Genomic DNA, 21,784 nt, shown 5'->3' on the forward strand with positions numbered 1-21,784 from the left:
GTTATTCTAGAATCTAGAACAGTGCCTGATACATGTTAGATGCCCAATAAATATTTGTCAGATCAATAAACAAATAATAACTTATGGATCATCTAATTAGAAGTGACAAATCCCTTTTATAAGTCTCATTATTCATTTAATAAATAATTTTAAAGTGCCTTTGATCATCTCATTGACAAAATGATTAGCAGGCAAAATTATTATTTAATAGTAACAGAAACAACAATGAGAATAGTATAATAACTGAAGCATATGGTACTTGTTATATGTCAAACACTATTTTAAGTGCTTTACATACATTAATTTATTTAATTCTCACAACCACCCTATAAAGTGGGTACTATTACTACTTATTTCACTTTATTTTACTTATTTTACTTTGCTTTATTACTACTTAATTATGAGGAAACAGAGGCACAGAGTGGCTACAGTCACATGGTCAGGAAGTGAAAGAAACAGGACTTGAACCCAGATTCTTAAACCACTAAACTATATTGCTTCTTCAAAGGCCAATATCTTACATCTTTTGCTTCAACTAAATTATAAGTTCCTTGAAGAAAGATCTGTATCCTTTACTCCCTGGTACCACTCACAACTCTAATCTAATAATTAATATCTTACAAATTATTAGAATATTTAGGAGGTTAGCAGGCAACATCTTCACTTCTGATGAGATAGTGAAATAAGGACCTATAATTTGAAACTTGGAGTGGAAACATTCAAGTTTTCTGAAGCTATGAGCTTCTTCCTCTCTTCCTTTCTACTGCAACCAATCTTTCTTAATGGAAGAGAAAATGGAAAACATCTGAACTAACACAGATGATTATTTTTCATTGAGATGGTGGGCAGCATTAATACCAATAAACTTTTTGAGTATTTATGGATTTTCTTGTATATTTACTATGCACCAATCACTCTGTGATGAGATTTTAGGGAAGTCAAGTTACTTAATCTGACAGTACATCTGAGTATACTATGATTTTAATCACAGATAGGCACAATTGTCTTAGAGTAACTCTAAGGTCATAGCTAAGGAGTGGTGAGGCTGAGATTCATGTTCCCCGCCTGTACTCTGAATAACTACACTGTTCTCAAAGGAAGCCTTGATTTGGGACTATGCACAAAAACCTAAAATAATTCATTTTACGTAATCCAATTGTCTCTGTCTCCTTCACCATCACACCACAGCCACACTCCATTTCAGCATTCCACAGTCTGAATTTCATTTGGGATACAATAGCTGAGGAGGAGTGAGAAAAAACACCTCCCTACCTATGTAAAACCACAACTATATTCACTCTTCTATGGCATTAGCTGTATTACACCCAGAAAAGAGGACAGACAGGAGACAGGTTTACACAAGCTCTGATACAAGTATCACAAGACAAATTTATCCTATTGGATGAAGTCCCCTCTGAGTACAGATAAATGACACTGATGTATCAGGTAAAATTGGGGTGGCTATACACGCCTTCCAAAACAAACGGAATGCATTTTATATACTTCCTATATAGATAAGTCTTAAGCAAATAAAGCTAAAACTGGCAACCCAAAGAGCTTTGGGACACATCAACATCTTGAATTGTTCTTCAAATGTTTTGGAGCTTAATAAAAAGCCCAAAACCCTTTAAGCCAGAAGATTTTTATATCCATGAGGGTATAAATTTAATACACGTTTCTTATTCGTTTACACTTAAGTCATTCAAGTAATGTTTTGTAAGTGTCGTCTCGATGTCTATGATATCTTTGGGCATTTTTATAAGTCTTTCTTCTTAAAAAAAAAAAGGTCATGTTTTTCCAAGAGTAAGTAAATTTAAAATAACAAAGTATTCCAGATCACTGTGCTCATCCAAAGCAACAAATTCTTGTGTAGATTCTCATCCTGGCAATGTCTTTTAAAACTGGACTGACATTTGCCAATTTTACACTATACACTTTTATGGAGGGAGATAGTTTTATACTTAAATGAGCTCAATTCCATATACATAGCCTATACATAGCTCATATATTTATCAAATAATACTGTAAATCAATGTGTAATGCACTTTATATGCAGATAGTACATGAACACAAATAGATTTCTGAAAAGTTGTCCTAAGGTAGACTGTGGAGGCAATAGACTTTGGGGCAGAGATTTGCATGCAGGAAGCTTCCCAGGGGAAGAGTGAAGTGGGGAAGGAAGCAGGATTGGGCAGGAGAGGAGCTGCAATGCAGTTGCAAGGAAACTCCTCAACAGATGCCTCAGCAAGTCCTGAAACATGAATGGACCTTCAGAAATATCCCAACAAGGCAAAGGAACAAGTTCCCTGTATCCCCACATCCACCAGTCACTGCACATAGACTGACCCCAAGAGATAGGGACACAATCTTGGACAAAGCAGCTACTTTCAGCTAAAGGAAATTTCCTTGAGAAAAGGAAGATCAGGGAGGAGTACCACAGTGTCTGCTAAAAAGGTCTGTCGGGATTTTTTGAGAATTAATCCGCTGTGAATATAAAACCTACCTAATCTTTTAGTCTGATAACAGTACAAATTAAGGCACATACATTCACTTAATCAGCTGGTAAAGACATGATGTAAGCAAGCCCATTTCAAATTTCCACATTTACCATAGAGCTTTCATTTTATGGCAAGGCACATGCAATATCTGGAGGTCTTTACTCAAAGTAAGTTCTCCTCTTGTCCCCTGACATTCTCTCAGAGATAAAATACTAATAAAAAAATACATTATGAAAAAAATGTGTGGCTGTAGAGAAAATAACAGTGTTAAAGACTCTGGGGTGAAAATAATCCAAATTTCTATTACCTAATATTTTCCTTTGCCTTTGATACTTCCCATTCAATACTTGATTCATTATCTTATTCATTCAACAAACATTGATTAATGGCTCATTATATTTGAAATTAAAACATAAACTAATAAGGTAGAGTAAAGCCACCCAGCGCCATTTGGAATAACAGAGAAAACACATAAATAAATCATTGTAATATCATAAAATAAAATACCAAGCCTAGTATATCCATGAAATTCCTCTAGAAGCTGACAAAATTCCTAAATTCTCATTCTGGACTCAAACTTCAGAAAGTCCAAGATTCTCCAGGACACTACTTCCAACTTACATTCTTAGGGAACTCCTGAACACAGAATTTCTCCCTCTCAGACCTCTCCAGCTCGAATCACAATTCAAAGTACTAGAAGTATTCCCAGGGCCTATCAACCAGGTCCTGACCTCCTCAGCAGAGCTAATCCAAAGTGGAAATGAGTGTAGTCAACAACTGGGCCCTCCTTTACGTAGGATTCCTTTGACAGAGCCTTACTGACCCCAACTATACGCCAGGCACTGGTCTAGGAGCCGAACACAGAACCATCAGCAAGGCCCTTCCCTCAGGAGCTTGTGTGCTAGGGGCAAAAGCCCAGCAACAACCAGATAAACAGAGAAATGTGTATTATGTTATCACATCCTGCTAGGTCCTATGAGGGAGATAAAGCAGAGGAAAGGAAGACAGGAAAAGAGAACAGGAACTTTTTAAGATAGCCTGGCTAGAGGAGGGAATATTTGAGAAAACAGAGAAGAAAGAGGGAGAGAGTCACATGGATGTCAAGAGGAGAGTGTTCCAGGCAGGAGAACACCAAGGCTCAGGGACAGGAACGTGCTCCCTGATCTCCCAGAACAGCTCCTCTGCTAGCTATTGTTGGTCATTCACCCCATGGCACTTACTTCATGCTTTCCCCAATGTGAGAAAGCCATCTGAATTCCAATGATTAAAGTACATTAACATATCTCTAAAATATGTCTTTTCTGCTAGATACGAATTTTGAGTCATTTAGGTCTAAGTTACAAACTTCGCAGGAGTAGAACCCAGGTGTCATCAGTCCTGTATCCAGACAACTTCACTGCTGCTTCCACGTTCCAAACAGAGGGACACTCCCTCTTCACAAAGAAAACTAGCTAAAACGATTTATGAAAATATTGCCTCTGAAATCAGCAGAAATCCAAGGTTAAACCTGAAAGACCTACATTCCAAGATCTAATATAAGACTATAGAACAGTCCATTTTGTTTGTTTATTTGTTTGTTTGTTTGTTTTTAGAGTCAGGGGATACCTGTACAGGTTTGTTGCATGTGTATATTGCACAATACTGAGGTTTAGGCTTCTAATATCACCCAAGTAGTGAACACAGTATCTGATAGCTATGCCACCCACTAGAATCTCTCTTATTTGATCCAATGGCAATTGGTTAATTTTTTAAATTTGGGAAGTAATTTAACATTTATGTGTGTATTTGTATATATACATACACACACAGGTATGTATGTACACATCTATACTTTTATGTGTGTACCTAAATACATAAGCAATATACACACTACATATACACATGTACACATTTATATTGTACATGTGCAATTTTCCACATTATCTCTTCACTTAAAACATATAAACGTACATCCACTCACCATCCTTTGGGTATTGAGGCAAGTGCTCAAGACACATACATAGATTTCCATTACACCATTCTTAAATATGATGATGGGGGTCAGCCTTTCAAAGAAAATATTCTTCACTAATAGTCAAAATGTGTCATGCTACTCCATCATTTGTCATTAGCCCTTTAAGACCTGGTCATTATGAAGTCAATACCTTTAGTAATTTCAGGAAAAGTTCAATTAGCCACCCTGTTCTTTGATCTATATCTGACAAACACCTTAGTGACCAAACAATGTTTAACTATGTTGACTAGAAATATTAGCATAAGAGTAATCTTAGGAAAATCAAGCTCCAACTCTACATTTGCAAGAGAACACATTTCTTGGGTAAACTCACCTACATAAGAAATCACTTTGCTCTTCATGTACTTTATATTTCTCTTTCCATTCAAAATTATTCTGTATCCCTGAAGAGAAGGTAAAACAAACATATGGCCTTCCAGTAAAAGACAGCTGAAGTTTAATAGAGTCCCAGGTCTACCGTTGGTGATTAGGGAACAGATTAAAATTATCATTTGGTTTCAGAGTTTGCTTGGTTGTTAACCTACAAAACTCAGAATCCATATACTGGTCAATCATTTCCAATCTTTTGACATTCATACTACTTAAGTTACAGTCAACCAGTCAACAAGTATTTGTTGCTCTGCCAAATAGGTGAACTACACATAGCACTAATAATTAATTCCTTTTAGGGTTGCATATTCTAGAAGTGGAGCATTACAAAGAATCATTGCCCATATAAAAGTAGAAACAAAACAATATTGAGAAAATGTTTCTCAAAAGTGCTGGTAAATCTCTTTTTTCCCCTTCACAATAGAGACATCAGGAGAATGTGTTCAAGATTTATTTATTAAGGAAAAGTGATTCATCTAGGAAGAACACGAGACAATTTTATAATTGCTGTTTCACTTTCAAAGATGTTTAGAATTAACTTGTTGCTAAATGGAACTGTAAGATAATAAGCATCGGTTGTAGTTTCCTGTATTTTTTGGTTAGCATTATAATTGAATGTGAATGAATTAACTGTGTTTAAAAACTACAAAACCCAGATATTGTGAAAATTTAAGTAAATAACAAGTTATATTTTAAACAAATGTTATGTTTGTACTACATTTCTACATTTCAATTACTAGAAGGAGGAAAGCACATTTTCCCCTTTTGGAAAAATAAAACACATTATAATGCCACAAGGGATTTTTAGGGTAAGGAAACTATTCTGCATGATACTGTAATGGTGGACACATGTCATTCTAGATTTTCAAAACCCATAGAATGTACAACACAAAGAGATAGCCCTAATGTAAACTACAAACTTTAGTTAATAATAATACAGCAGTGTTGACTCATCGATTGTAACGAATATGCCACATCAAAGCAAGATGTTAATAATAAAGGTGATGGGTGGGAGAAGGGGAAGGGAGTATTTGTAAATTCTCTCTACTTTCTACTCATTTTTCTGTAGACCCAAAACTACTCAAAAAAGTAAAATAGAGTCTATTAACATGAGAGAGAATTCAAACATTATGATCATTTTACCTTTGTATTGATTAAAACTCAACAAATTCAAGTATCACCTTACTCCTTTCCTCCTTTTAGTGTATGTACCTCTACCTTTGTTCCAGCTTGAGACTTGAAAATGACTGTGAACACTGATCAAAGAGTGTGTGCAGATTTTCATTCAAATACAAATCCAACAATTCACACTTAATCAGAGAGAAAAGGCACATGGTATGAAATGCGGCATTGACCTGGAAGCTGTCACTATTACAGTGCATCTGTGGGAATCCAGAAGCTTGGTTTCAGAGGTATTTTTAAAAATCAGTAGCTTTTAAAATACAAGGTGGACAGGAAAATGATGGCTCAGTAATTAATATCTATTAAAATCCTCCTAGATGTGTGAGAGAGAAAAAGAGAAAATTTTCAACTGAAGTATTAGTACTGGATGTTATTTTGAGATTCTCAAGCCTGTATTTATATAAGATTATTTATACCTGTCTGAGGACCTTAACTTAATCCCCAAGGCACTTGTGTCCAGAACACCAAAGTTCTGATGAAATCTTTTAGTCAGAAATTTTCATGAAGACTCAAATCCCCACAAAAGAAGCCAGGAAGCCAAGAATGCTTAAAATAACTCAAAATATCAGCCCGTTAAGTAATACCTGTGGTGTATCTACTACCCATCTAACACAGAAATAATTTTCATGCCAAAAGTATTCATACGTTGTGACATAGATATATCAGTAATTCATAGTTAAAGAGAAAGTGGACCTCAGAAAATGTTCTGTAAAAAATGAAACTTTATTTCCACTAGGAAATATGTTCAAAATATGAATTACATTGTAATATTTATTCCAAACCGAACCAAAAATCCAGAAATGGAGAAATTAGGGGAAAACATCCATGCCAAGAGTCTGAAATGTTGCTTCCTTCCATAGTCTTGCAGGAGTAAGTCTATGACTCCTATTCCTCAAAGTCGAAATCCAGTAACTAAACAGAATTTTTAAGTTGCCTCAGAATAAACAAAAAACAAAACACAAGTGATTACCTCAGTTGTCCAGATTATGTCTCTCATTTATTAATGCTTCACTATTTCACTGTTCTGAGGTATTCTCCAGAGACACAACCTTCATTGTAAAAGTTTATTTAAACATTTTTAGCCACTTCTTTTCTCACTTTCTTTGTGTTTCTTTCACTACCCCCAAATTCATTTCAACTCATTCAGACTCATTTTTTAGTTTTAAAAGCTACTTTACTTCAAAGCTTAACTACAGAAAACTAAAAAAGCATTATACTCAGGAAATTTCTTTAGTCAAGTGACATACATTAACCTCCTCAAAAATAAACAATGAAGTGGTTCCAGTGTTGTTAGAAATGGTTTCTGTTATTCAATTCACACAACTATACCCTAATCACAGATCAGATTCTTACTGGGTTCACCCAAGTAATTGTCAATTGACAATAAGCAGGTCTCCAAAGGTTGACTTGCCATTGATAGACCCACTCTCCCGTTGGGTAAGCTCTTGTGACCTGGCCAACTCAGGAACAACACAAAAAATATTTAAATGACTTAACAATTCAAGAAGCCAAATTCAGGTTGTGAGGCAATAATATGAATAGTAATTTTTTAAATATTAGAAAAGTAGAACTCCCTTTGTAAAATAAACTCAACTCTGTCATAGAATCTGTCTGCAGTAGCAGCTATCACAAACTTTTATGTGTATCAAAATCATCTGGATCATTAATTAAAACTGTACTAGTGGGCTGGGCACGGTGGCTCACGGCTGTAATCCCAGCACTTTGGGAGGCTGAGGCAGGTGGATCACGAGGTCAGGCGTTTGAGACTAGCCTGACCAACATGGTGAAACCCCATCTCTACTAAAAATACAAAAATTAGCCGAGTGTGGTGGCGCACGCCTGTAATCCCAGCTACTCAGGAGGTTGAGGCAGGAGAATTGCTTGAACCCAGGAGGCGGACATTGCAGTGAGCCAAAATCACATCACTGCACTCCAGTCTCGGTGACACAGCAAGACTCTGTCTCAAAAAAGAAAAAAAAAATTGCACTAGCAACAATTCTTGGGAAATCAGCCTGTTTGGAGCCTTGGAAAACTGCATTAGTAACAAGCACCTTCATTCTACCGGGTAAGATACAATCACTACCTTTGTCTTACCTCTACCTTTGCCTCACTTCCACCCCACCTGTATTGCTATCTGTGGATGCCCTCCCACTTCCCCATTGTTAGAGACGAGGGAAAAAAGAAAATCTTTGCCTCACTTGCTTGCTACAGAGGGTTTTGTTTTTGTTTTCTTTCATGGCATGTTGTCACTTCTTACATTATAAAGCAAAATGTTAGAAAGAGTCAAGGTCTTACTTATCTATGATAAATATGATTTTTGTCTTCTATCTGGAAAATGACATGATTTATGTTTGTTTCTAATAGCTTCACTTTAGCTTTCGTTTCCAAATTAAACTATTAAGCTATCACATATAGATGCTGGTTAAATTAAAATGTTAAATGAATGAAACAATAAGGGAGGAATCTCTGGCCTTCCTGCCAAACGTACCACTCCCTGGACTAATGGCATTGTCCCTGTATTAGTGAACTACTGATTTCTTCACTTGAACTATCCATGCAGTGCACCTGAACTATCCAGCTATCTCAATTCAGCACCACCCTTTGCAGTTCTGGTCATTACATGCTTAGGAGAACCCAGTAGCTAATATGCCCTGTTTACAAGTTAAAAGTCCATGTAACTTTCTATCAAGACTTACTGCAATCTGTTCAAATGTTGTTTTATAGTTGGTCATTTTGTTCACATTTTAGAAATAATCATATTCAGTATATTAAAAATATGTAACTTCTGTTAGAACTACACTGCTTTGAAGCAGCTAACACTATGGTTAGAATTGTTTAGCAACACATTTCTTTTACTTCAGGGCTTGTGGGAAAATAACCATATGTGTCATATCCCATGTAATTCTACGCCAGAGCTGAGTGCTGAAATAAATTTTGAGTAGGGGTCATTCTCAGCATTTAAAAGATCGAACTTCCAGACTAACAACTTTGAAAAAGATAACCTTGAATTGAATAACACAAGAAAGCAGAAGTCAAAATTTCAGGCTCTTACCAGAAATGGACTCCAACAAATACAGGAGACACACATTATTGCCAGGAGCTGGATCACCATTTCCAAATGATGAGATCTGCCTTGTCTGTGCTGCTGACTTTTAAATTTAACTCTTAAAAGTGTAATTCCTGTGATTGCATTGCACAACAATGAAACACCAAGGGCTAAGAGCCCCAGAAAAGAAAACAGTAGAAGATAAAATCTATCTTCCCAGTCTTTGATGTCTTCTGTGTTGTAGAAACACCAGGTCCTCGACGCCTGAATTTTATAGTCTCGATGTCCAAGGATGGGCAGCAAAGCTATAAAAACAGCAAACAAGCACACACCACTTAACATCATTTTCACATGTTTGGATGTAATTTTCGTAGAATGAAATATTGGTTTTGTGACTCCAATACACCGCTCAATGGCCATCACACTGCCTAGAAGAAGTGGGCACAGACCGGAAAACACCATGCAGATACCAAAAATGCTGCAAAGGACATTTGATTGGTCAAAGCGGATCCAGTCTTTATCAGAAGCATATACAAATACTGCTATCGCTCCATTGATGAGATGGCCAAAGAAGTCCGTGATTACCAGGCCACTAGCCAAAAGCAGAAATGATGCCTTGGACTTCTGTCTAAATCTCTGATATGCCTTCATGAGAATGGCAATGGCAAGGCTGTTTGACAAGATTCCCACTGTCATGAAGATTACTGAAAAAAATACGGAAAGCCGATTTTCCGTCTGGCAGGTTGTGTTTGAAAGAAGCCCAGCTGCAGAAGACACTGGCTGTTTGGAATTGTTCATGGACATTGTTGTGGAGATAAAAGTCAACCACTCAAGTCATCTCCCTCTCAAAACTGTGCAAGCTTGCAGTCCAGACATCTGTAGGTTAAAGAGAGAGGAATTATGAACAACGCATTACTGCTCATCTGACGTTTATGACTGACGTGCCCCAGCACCCTGTGGTGGGATAGGTTTTATCTGGCCTATCACAAGCAAGGTTGCATCATACTGAAAGCAGCTCATATCTGCCTGCGGTTCCACATTTCATTTTCAAGGTGAAGAAACTGTCGAAATTGAGACCCCTTAGTTAACTTCTGTGGCCCCTCTGCAAATGAGCACCTCCTCCTGTATGTCCCCCTGACACATCACTGACACCTTATAATTTTCAGGTTTTACAAAATTGCTACCAAGATTAGATTTAAACCCAATAAGGTTTTTAAAATCATAAGTCTATTAAAAAAAAAAAAAAAAAAAAAAAACCTTTGTCCTCAAACTGCAGATTATTCCTCAGTTGAATGACCTCCTTGTCAGGCAGACATAACAATCTCCAAACTTTGGAAGAAGACTAGCAAGTTCATTGATGTTAAATGCAGATTTTCTGAATATGTTTCTAAGCATAAATCAAATAACAGCAAGCCACACACACGTTGAACCCATGAAAAGCAGAGTGGTGAGTCTCTAGGAAGGTTTTCTGGTCTAGCTGCCCCTGTGCAGAAATTCTGATTCGCCATAGGGAAGGGGGCGGGCCACGCTCACTGTGCACCTCCGCCAAGATACTGTCCAATTACAGCTTCAAAGTAGCAACATCCAAGGCGAAGTATTTATTTGTCACTCTTTCCCCTAGGGGGCTGAAGCCTGAGTCACAGACACTGGATACACAAGGCCACAGCCACTCTGCTCCGAGCTAATTCGATTGGCGTTTCCCGAGCAGCTAGCTTTCCCGGAGGCTGGGAATTCCGGAGCCAGCCTTTCCTGCGCCCAGCCGGAGTGGGACTGCCTAGGCTGCCCCCAGGACGGTCACCTCCTCCAGGTCTTACTCACAGTTCGACTTTCGCCCGTTACTACCCCCGCCGCCCTTTGGCCTGGTCTCACAACATCCTCTCCAAACTGACAAACTCGCTGAAACTTTCTGCAATTGCTCAAACGCCAAAGGGCTGTTTTCTCCCTCATCCCGGCACTAGGCGTGAGGAGGTCCCCGGCTGACAAACTCGAAGTGCCGCCCGCAGGGAACCCTGCAGCGGCAAGAAGCGGGATCTCTGCCGATTTCCCTCTTCTGAGACCCTTTCTACCCGGTCCCCACCCGAGCAGCTCAGAATGGGGACGGGTTAGCCCGAGTACCCTTCTTTCTCTGCGCGTCTCCCTAGCTTGGGGAATCTGGTCCAAACTCAGTGTCAGACGCAGCCGGCAGAAGCTGCGGCCGGGTGTCCCAGGGGGTGAGTTGGTTAAACCTGGGTCTGGATAGCATACGGAGGCCCATGCGTTGGGATCAGCCTCCGGAGGGGTGATACCTTGTCATCCCAGGCCGCCAACCGGGCTCTCTGCGGAGGAGAAGATCGAGCCGCTCGGTGAGCCATGGCGCCCTGGGCCGCCGCCACCTCAAGTTCCACTGAGCCCAGCGCGGAGATCCTGCTCGGGCGCCGGCTGTGGTCCTGCAGCTCGTCCCCTCCGCGCACTCGTTCCCTTAGCGTGGAACCTGCCGGGCGCGCTCCGCTCCTGGGATCCCTCTGTACCTAGCTGCGCTGGCAGCCTGGGAGGGATGGGGCGCGCGAGTGACCTCCGCCTCTTCGTCTTCTCTCTCGCCTCCGCCCCCTTTTCCATGGGCACAGAGCAGAACTGGGAAAAAAGGGGCACCGTGCTTGGATGCATCAGAGCTGCCCTTAGCCGCTGGACCAGCTAAAGAAAGTTTTGTTTTAAACTCATTTTTATCCCTAAGCCATCTCTAAGGATGCAAGACAGCAGTCTGAGAGCCGGGGAAACCCTAAGATGGTGTGTTAGGCTGTCAGATGGTGGCTTGCAGACAATTCATTCCAAGTCCAGCTCGAAACGCATAAAGAAACCAGGTAGAAGAAGGTTGTGTGTTTGAGGGAGAATTTTGTGGCAAATATCTCCAGGGAGTTAAAAACAGGTATTCAAGCCCAGTAAATGAAAACACTCGCAGCCTTAGAGTTCACTGTCACACAGAGGACTGGGACTGTTTCCAGCTTTTTAAGGAATGTGAAAAGGAAAAGGGGTGAGATGCCTTCTTGAACAACACGAGCAGATAAGGGATTAGTAATATTTCAGTGATTTTAGAAGTCCACTGGAGAGAGAATTTCTAGTGATATGTATACTCCAAGAGATGTGCATCTAATAAATTTCGTGGAGATACATTTATGATGAAGTAATCTATTTTTTCATTAGGAATTATGATTTGAACCATTTTATTCTGTAATTGCTTTTATCTAATATTGCTTCGACACATACCCATTAGCTGCGTCTCATTTTTCTAGCTAAACACTTATGTGAATCTATTACTGACTTTTGCTCTTTTTATTGTAGTAAAATGTTGCTACTACTTATGTGAAAAATCAGTACCACATGGAAATGAACTCTGTTTCTCCATTCTAAAATCAGAAGGAACCTCTAAATTCCTGGAAATTGGAAGGGATCAAAAAATGAAAAAGTGGGATAAAATAAATTAGCCATTAACTGTAGAAAAGAATGATTGCAGGTTTCCCCTGTGGTAGATATTGAAATTTTTAAAAATGATATGATCATAACTTGTAAACTAAACTGTTAGTCAATTATGGTGAGGGAATTAAACATTTTGGTTAGATAACCTGGTTACTAGAGAAATATTATACATGAATGGCCAGTATCCAAGAAACAAATATGTGACAAGCTATACTGAAAATATAACACAGAGTACTATTCTTTCCTTTTTTTAAAATATGTGAGTGCATATATAATTTTTTTCTTTTTTAAAAAACATGTAATTTTTGCACCTATTGACCTGTCCTCTAAGTTCCCTGCCCCTGCCCCCCACCCACTAACAGGCCCTGGTGCATGTTGCTCCCCTCCCTGTGTCCATGTGTTCTCATTGCTCAACTCTCATTTATAAGTGAAAACATGAGGTGTTTGGTTTTCTGTTGCTGTGCTAGTTTGCTGAGGGTAGCTTCCAAGTTCATCCATGTCCCTGCAAAGGACATGATCTCATTCCTTTTTATGGCTGCACAGTATTCCATGGTGTATATGTACCACATTTTCTTTATTCAGTCTATCATTGATGGGCATTTGGGTTGGTTATGTGACTTTGCTATTGTAAATAGTGCTGCAGTAAACATACGTGTGCATGTGTTTTCATAGTAGAATGGTTTGTAATCCTTTGGGTATATACCCAGTAATGAGATTGCTGGATCAAATGTTATTTCTGGTTCTAGATCCTTGAGGAATCACCATACTGTCTTCCATAATGATTGAACTAATTTACATTCCCACCAACAGCGTAAAAGCATTCCTATTTCGCCACAGCCTAGCCAGTATCTATTGTTTCTTGACTTTTTTTTTCTTTGAAGGCCATTCATATTTTATTTTACTTTTTTTTATTATTATTATGCTTTAAGTTCTGAGGTACATATGCAGAACATGCAGGTTTGTTAGATAGGTATACACGTGCCATGGTGGTCAACCTGTCATCTACATTAGGTATTTCTCCTAAAGCTATCCATTCCCAAGCCCCCCACGCCTCAACAGGCCCTGATGTGTGGTGTTCCACTCCCCTGTGTCCATGTGTTCATATTGTTCAACTCCCACTTATGAGTGAGAACATGCGGTGTTTGATTTTCTGTTCTTGTGTTAGTTTGCTGAGAATGATGGTTTCCAGCTTCATCCATGTCCCTGCAAAGGACATGAACTCATCCTTTGTTATGGCTGCACAGTATTCCATGGTGTATATGTGCCACATTTTCTTAATCCATTCTGTCACTGATGGACATTTGGGTTGGTTCCAAGTCTTTGCTATTGTGAATAGTGCTTCAATAAACATACTTGTGCATGTGTCTTTATAGCAGCATGATTTATAATCCTTTGGGTATATACCCAGTAATGAGATTGCTGGGTCAAATAGTATTTCTAGTTCTAGATCCTTGAGGAATCACCACACTGTCTTCCACAGTGGTTGAACTAGTTTACAGTCTCACCAACAGTGTAAAAGTGTTCCTATTTCTCCACATCCTCTCCAGCACCTGTTGTTTCTTGACTTTTTAATGATTGCCATTCTAGCTGGTGTGAGATGGTATCTCATTGTGGTTTTGATTTGCATTTCTCTGATGGCAAGTGATGATGAGCATTTTTTCATGTGTGTGTTGGCTGCATACATATCTTCTTTTGAGAAATGTCTGTTCATATCCTTTGCCCACTTTTTGATGGGGTTGTTTTTTTCTTGTAAATTTGTTGGGGTTCTTTGTAGGTTCTGGATATTAGCCCTTGTGCTTCTCTGGTGAGACAAGGCCCCACTCTGCTTTTGTTCACCCTCCATGGGTGGCACCCACTGTCGAACCAGAAATTTGTCTATTTCTTCTAGACTTTCTATTTTATTTGCATAGAGGTGATTATAGTATTCTCTGATGGTAATTTGTATTTCTGTGGGGTCACTGGTGATATTCCCTTTATCATTTTTTACAGTGTCTATTTGATTTTTCTCCTTTTTCTTCTTTATTAGTCTAGCTAGTGGTCTATGTATTTTGTTAACTTTTTCAAAAAAAACAGCTCCAGGATTCATTGATTTTTTTGGAGCTTTTTTGTGTCTCTATCTACTTCAATTCTGCTCTGATCTTAGTTGTTTCTTGTCTTCTCCTAGCTTTTTTAATTAGTTTGCTCTTGCCTCTCTAGCTTTTTTAAATTGTGATGTCAGGGTGTTAATTTGAGACCTTTCTAGCTTTCTGATGTGGGCATTTAGTGCTACAAATTTCCATCTTAACACTGCTTTGGCTGTGTCCCAGAAATTCTGGTACATTTTCTCTTTGTTTTAATTAGTTTCAAAGAACTTCCTGATTTCTCCCTTAATTTCATATTTACCCAGGAGTCATTCAGGAGAAGGTTGCTCCATTTCCATGTAATTGTGTGGTTTTGAGTGAGTTTCTTGATCCTGAGTTCTAATTTGATCGCACTGTAGTCTGAGAGACTGTTTGTTATTATTTCAGTTCTTTTGCATTTGCTGAGGAGTGTTTTACTACCAATTATGTGGTTGATTTTAGAATAAGTGCCATGTGGCACTGAGAAGAATGTATATGCTGTTGATTTGGGGTGGAAAGTTCTGTAGATATCTATTAGGTCCACTTGGTTCAGAGCTGAGTTCAAGGTGGGATATTAAAGTCTCCTACTATTATTGCATCACAGTCTAAGTCTTTGTAGGTCTCTAAGAACTTGTTTTATGAATCTGGGTGTTCCTGCATTGGGTGCCTATGTATTTAGAATAGTTAGCTCCTCTTGTTGCATTGTTCACTTTACTTTTATATAATGTCTTTCTTGTCTTTTTTGATTTTTGTTGGCTTAAACTCTGTTTTTTCAGAGACTAGAATTGCAACCTCTGCTTTTTTTGGATTTCTATTTGCTTGACAAATTTTCCTCCATCCCTTAATTTTGAGCCTATGTTTCTATGAGCCTATGTCTTTGCACATGAGATGGGTCTCCTGAAAACAGCACACTGATGGGTCTTGACTTTTTATCCAATTTGCCTATCTGTGTCTTCTAATTGGGGCATTTAGCCCATTTACATTTAAGGTTAGTATTATTATTGTGAATTTGATCCTGTCATCATGATGCTAGCTGGTTATTTTGCACACTAGGTGATGCAGTTTCTTCATAGTGTCATTGGGTTTTATATTTTGGTGTGTTTTGCAGGGGTTGGTACCTGATTTTCCTTTCCATATTTAGTGCTTACTTCAGGAACTCTTGCAATGCAGGCCTGGTAGTAATGAAATCCCTCAGCATTTGCTTTCCTGAAAAGGATTTTATTTCTTCTTCACTTATGAAGCTCAGTTTGGCTGAATGTGAAATTCTGGGCTGAAAATTCTTTTCTTTAAGAATGTTGAATATTGGCCCCCAAGCTCTTCTGGCTTGTAGAGTTTCTGCTGAGAGGTCTGCTGTTAGTCTGATGGGCTTCCCTTTGTAAGTGACCTGGCCCTTCTCTCTAGTTGCCCTTTACATTTTTTCCTTCATTTCAACGTTGGAGAATCTGAAGATTATGTGTCTTGGGATTGATGTGCTCATGGAGTAATCTTAGTGATATTCTCTGTATCTCCTGAATTTGCATGTTGGCCTGTCTTGCTAGGTTGGGGGAGTTCTCCTGGATAATATCGTGATGTGTGTTTTCCAGCTTGTTTCCATTATCCCCGTCTCCTTCAGGTATGCTAGTCAATCGTAGGTTTGGTCTTTATATATGATGTTCCATATTGTTTGAGGCTTTGTTCTTTCCTTTTCATTCTCTTTTGTCTAATATTGTCTGGATGCCTTATTTCAGCAAGGTGGTCTTCAGACTCTTGTATCCTTTCTTCTGCTTGTTCAATTTGGCTATTGATACTTGTGTATGCTTCACAAAGTTCTCATGCTGTGTTTTTCAGCTCCATCAGGTTATTTATGTTCCTTTCTAAACTGGTTATTCTAGTCAGCAGCTCCTCTAACCTTTCATCAAGGTTCTTAGCTTCTTTGCGTTGGGATAGAGCATGCTCTGTTAGCTCAGCATAGTTTTTTTATTACCCGTCTTCTGAAGCCTACTTCTGTCAATTTGTCCCTCTTGTCCTCTATCCAGTTTTGTGCCCTTGCTGGAGAGACATTGCGAACATCTGGAGAAGAGGCACTCTGGCCTTTTGGGTTTGCGGTGTTTTTTCATTGATTCTTTCTCATCTTCGTGAGTTTGTCTAGTTTCTACCTTTGAGGTTACTGACCCTGGGATGGGGTTTTTGTGAAAACTTTTTGTTGCTGTTGATGCTGTTGTTGCTTTCTGTTTGTTTGTTTTTCTTTCAATGGTCAAGTCACTCTTCTATAGGTCTGCTGTGGTTTGCTGGGGATTCACTTCAGGCCCTATTCATCTAGTTCACTCCCATTCTTGGAGATGTCACTCAAGGAGGCTGGAGAACAGCAAAGATGGGTGCCTGCTCCTTCTTCTGGGATCTCTGACCTTGAGAGTCACCAACCTGATGCCAGCAGGATCCCTCCTATATAGGGTGTCTGACAATCCCTGTTGGAGGGTCTCACCCAGTTGGGTGTCATGGGGAACAGGACCCATTTAACAAAGCACTTTGACTGTCCCTTGGTGGAGGGGGTGTGCTTAGCTAGGGGAAAACCCACTTATCTGGGCTGCCTGGATTCCTTAGAACTACCAGGAGGAAAGGTTAAGTCTGCTGGTCCACAGACTGTGGCCACCCCTTCTCCTAGGGGCTCAGGCCAAGGGAGATCGGGGTTCTATCCCTGAGCCTCTGGTTGGAATTTTTGGAGTTCTTACAGGAAGCCCCACCCAGTAAGGAAGGATGAGTCAGGGTCAGGCCTGAAGAGGCACTCTGGCTGCAGTCTATCACAGCTGATGTGTAAGGCTGTGGGGACACCTTTTAGGACCAAGTCATCCAGCCTCACTGACTCCAGCAAGTGAAAGGTATGGTCTGGAGCTATAGAGATGGATGCCGCCCTTCCCCGACCGAGGGAGCTTAGCATGTTAGGCAGTTGTGAGTCCCAGTGCTGGCTGCTGCCCCTCTCCCAAGGAGCTCAAATGACTTAAACAGCAGGCAGTCACAGCTGTGGTGCTGGTCGCCCCTCCCCCCAGGAGCTTGGCAGAGTTAAACAGATTCCAGCTGAGAGGCTGTTGAGAATCTGCATTGGCTTGCAAGTGGGATCTTCCAGTCCGTGGGTTGCACAGTTCCATGGGAAAACGAAGTTTCCCCAGCTGGGTAGCACAGTCGCTAACCGCCTCCCTTGGCTGGGGAGTGGGATCTCCCCTGCCCCATGTGGCTCTCAGGTGGGCTGCTGCACCACACTGCTCTTCCTCACTCTCCGTGGATCATGCCAGCCACCTAGTCAGTTCTGATGAGAGAACCTGGATACCTTGGTTGCTGGCGAAAGAATCACATGCTTTTTATGGTTCTTTTCTATGGGAGCCTCCAGTTGCCACTGTTTCTAGTCGGCCATCTTGGCCCCACCTCCTATTCTTTCCTTTAATGATTAATAACACTTAATGACATGACATTGTAATTATTGGTTTACTTATATCTCTCCCACTGAAATGAATGACTGCAGTAGTTTTGTTCATCTCTTCGTTCTCACCTAAGACAATGCCTGCCTATTCATCAAATGTTGCTTAAATTAATAAATGCTACAGTCAGTATTTCCAGTATTAGAGTTCAGGATTTTGAAAATGTTCAGGCTCTCACTGGAGTATCTCACTAACATCAGCTGCTCTAGCTCCTGGGTATTTAAAAACAGAAAAAAAAATCACATTAATACAATGTCAAATTATAACATTCATTATGTAATATATTCAAAACAATATTAATTTCTTTTTCAATGTACTAGATAAACCCAATTTCAAAACAATATCTACTTTGTATGTACTCTTGATGTTCCTTTTTTAGAACCCATTCCTTAATCAAGACACATTTCACCTGAGCATTAATAAAAGACTCTACAATGCCTCCATCTCTTCTCTGCATGTTACTAGTCTATAAGGAAGAATAACTACCTTCAAAAGAAAAAAAAAACTCACAAACACAGACAAACATGTGTGTCTGGTATTATGGGCCCCAAATCTGATCCTTATTCAAAGTACCCAAAGACAACCCTTGAGTGCTTGTACAAAAAGAAAAACTGAGGAATCCACAGATGAAAGGAACTAGCAGATCAAAATGTTGTGGAGAGTGGGAGATGCCTGATAAACCCTTCTGAAAAGTACTGCAGCTTGTCTTGTTTCAAAGAAGTGGACACTAATAGAACCATTCATTCATACATTCTTCAGCAAATTCATTGAGCATCTACTTTGTGCCACACTCCGTTTCTAGGAGGCAGAAACACGGTTGTATGAATAAGGCATCTTAGCCTCTGCTCTGGTGTGGCTTCTAGGCTAGGAGAAAACACTTACTTTTGTAGCATGCATGCTGGAAATCTTGATGTGATTTTGAGGTCCTTTTTGTGTTAAATAGAGGCAGAGTTGATGTCAGCCTGTCTACAAGAAGATAACATGCCATGACAGGTGTGTGTTTGTCAATCACCTTCATTCAGGATTACAAGCAAAACACTTCTCTCAGAAGATAGGCACACTATAATTGCAATCAGAGAAACAGAGACTCCATGTCACTGAGGTTGAGATAAAAACTCCATAAAAATCAAGAAGAGTTCTGGAAGTTGACTTTATAGTTTTAATAAAATTACCCAGAAAAGCTTTATTGGAATTTGCCATCAAGATTAATAGTGGAGGCTGGGCACAGTGGCTCATGCCTGTAATCTCAGTATTTTGAGGAGTCCAAGGTAGGCATATGGCTTCAGTGTAGGAGTTCCAGACCAGCCTGGGCAACATGGTGAAACCCCATCTCTACAAAAAAAAAAAAAAAAAAAAAAAAAAAAATATATATATATATATATATATATATACACACACAAAAATTATCCAGGTGTAGTGGTACATGCCTATAGTCCCAGCTACTTGGGAGGCTGAGGTGGGAGGATTACTTGAGCCTGGAAGGCCAAGGCTGCAGTGAGCTGCGATTGTGCCACTGCACTCCACCCTGGGCAACATAGTGAGACCCTGTCAAAAAAAAAGATTAATAGTAAATACGTGCCACTGTTTCATAGTGATAAAAATAATAACTTTGTCTTTTCATTTTTATTATGTAACTATTTAAATATAAAAAGTAGTATATGTACACATTTGTGAGTTTTAAATTATAAAATGAACATTATGAACTGCCACTTTATTTAAAAACTGTATTCATTTTCTAAGACTGCTGTAACAAAGTACTATAAACTAGGCAGCTTAAACAACAAAAATTTATTGTTTTCAAATCTGGAGGCTAGAAGTCCAAAATCAATGTGTTGACAGGATTGGCTCTTTCTGAGAACTGTGAGGGAAAATCTGTTCCATGCCTTTGCCTAGCTTCTGGTGATTTTCTGGCTATCTTTTACATTGTTAGGCTTGCAGAGGAATATGACTGTAATTTCTGCCTTTATTTTCACATACCCTTCTCCCTGTGTTTTCGTCTTCATGTAGCTGTCTTCTTATAAAGACCTCAGTCATGTTAGATTAGGGGTCTACCCTACTCCAATATGACCTGATATTAACTAATTTTATCTGCAGCTACCCTATTTCCAAATAAGGTCACATTCTGAGATTCAAGGTGTTAGGGGTTCAACAAATCTTTTTTGGAATGGTCACAATTCAATCCATAGCAAGGACTATATTAGAACATTACCAATATTACATCTGCCTATATGCCTCTCCCTCCATTTCATTTCTATATATCTTTCCCTCAGATAACCACTGTCCTGAATTGTGTCATAATTCTCTTGCATTTTATATTGTTTTGTTATATAAATATGCAGATGAGCCAATATATTAATTATTTTGGTTTGTAAATTTTCTGCAACTTGCTTTTTTATGCAAAATTTTTTAATGCATGTATATTGATATACACAGCAGTAGTTTACTCATTTACAAAGTTCTATAATATCCCAATGTTAGGACAATCAAATTTTAAAATAGTATTCTGTTAATAGCTATGAAGTTATTTCCCCAGGTTTTGTTCTTATGAAATATTATACTATGAATGGTCTTGCACCCATCACCTTGTGGAAGAGTTTGTTTAGAATATATACCTAGAGTGAAATTACTGAGTCATAGCGTTCAACTTTACAAGATAATGTTAAGCTGTTGTATTAATTCACATTCCCTCAAGCTGTGTATGTGAGCTCCCCTTCATTCACATTCATGACAATGCTTAAAATTGTCTAGTTTTTTAATTTTTACCAACCAGATGATTATAAAATATCACATAATAGGCATAAATTACATTTCTCTGTCCATTCCTGTTTCTTCTTCTATGAAATGTCTGTTTTCTTTTGTCCAGTTTTTATTGGGTTGTCTTCTTATTGATTCCTTACATGTTCTGGATACTAATCCATTGTAGATTATGTTTTTCAAATATGTTTATCCAAATTACAGCTTGCTTTTTCATTTTCTTAATGCTCTCTTTTTTTACAGTCCTCAATTTTAAAGTAATCACATTTAAATATTTTAAACCCCATCTTTCATGTTACAGTTCAGCATTTTTGTGTTGCATTTTAAAAGTCCTTCCAGATACTAGATTATAAGTATATTCTAAATATCTTACCATTTCTGTCATTTGCATTTCAATCTTGAGTCCTTAAGATAATGATTTTTAATATGATGTGAAGTAAGAATCTAGATTTTTTTCTTCATATGATAACCAATTTTTGTGGTGCCATTATTAAAGAATTTTTCTATTATGAATTGATTTTTGTCCTCCAAAATTTATATGTTGAAGTGTTAATGCTTAGTATCTCAGAATATATAACTTTATTTGGACATGGGGTATTTAAAGAGATAATCAAGTTAAAATGAAGTCATTACAGTGGACCCTAAAATAATATGACTAATGTCTTTCTAAGAAGGGGAAATTTAGAGATAGATACCCATAGAGGAGAACACAGTGCAAACCTGAAGGTACCCACCTACAAGTCAAAGTAAGGAGTAACAGATCCTTCCCTCATGGCCCTCAGAAGGAACCAAACTTACAACACCTTAATTTCAGACTTCTAGCCTCCAGACTGTGAGACAATGAATTCCTGTTGTTTAATCCACCCAATTTGTCGTACTTTGTTATGGCAGCCTTATACACCCTGCCTTCTCCACTAATCTGT

General features: G+C 38.8%; 1 protein-coding gene across 1 annotated transcript in view; it reads right to left on the bottom strand.

Moving 5' to 3' along the window:
• The window catches only part of LOC105482694 (prostaglandin F receptor), a 49,079-nt gene extending 37,026 nt beyond the window's left edge, over positions 1-12,053 (bottom strand). Inside the window, exons 1-2 of the mRNA XM_011742945.3 lie at positions 11,395-12,053; positions 9,116-9,985 (exon numbers count right to left, since the gene is read on the bottom strand). Of these exons, the coding sequence (XP_011741247.2) occupies positions 9,116-9,913 (798 nt within the window). The 5' untranslated portion in view covers positions 9,914-9,985; positions 11,395-12,053. The remainder of the gene's footprint in view (positions 1-9,115; positions 9,986-11,394) is intronic.
• Positions 12,054-21,784: the final 9,731 nt, after the last annotated feature.

This window comes from Macaca nemestrina, chromosome 1 (assembly GCF_043159975.1).
Source record: "Macaca nemestrina isolate mMacNem1 chromosome 1, mMacNem.hap1, whole genome shotgun sequence".
Lineage (NCBI taxonomy): Eukaryota > Metazoa > Chordata > Mammalia > Primates > Cercopithecidae > Macaca > Macaca nemestrina.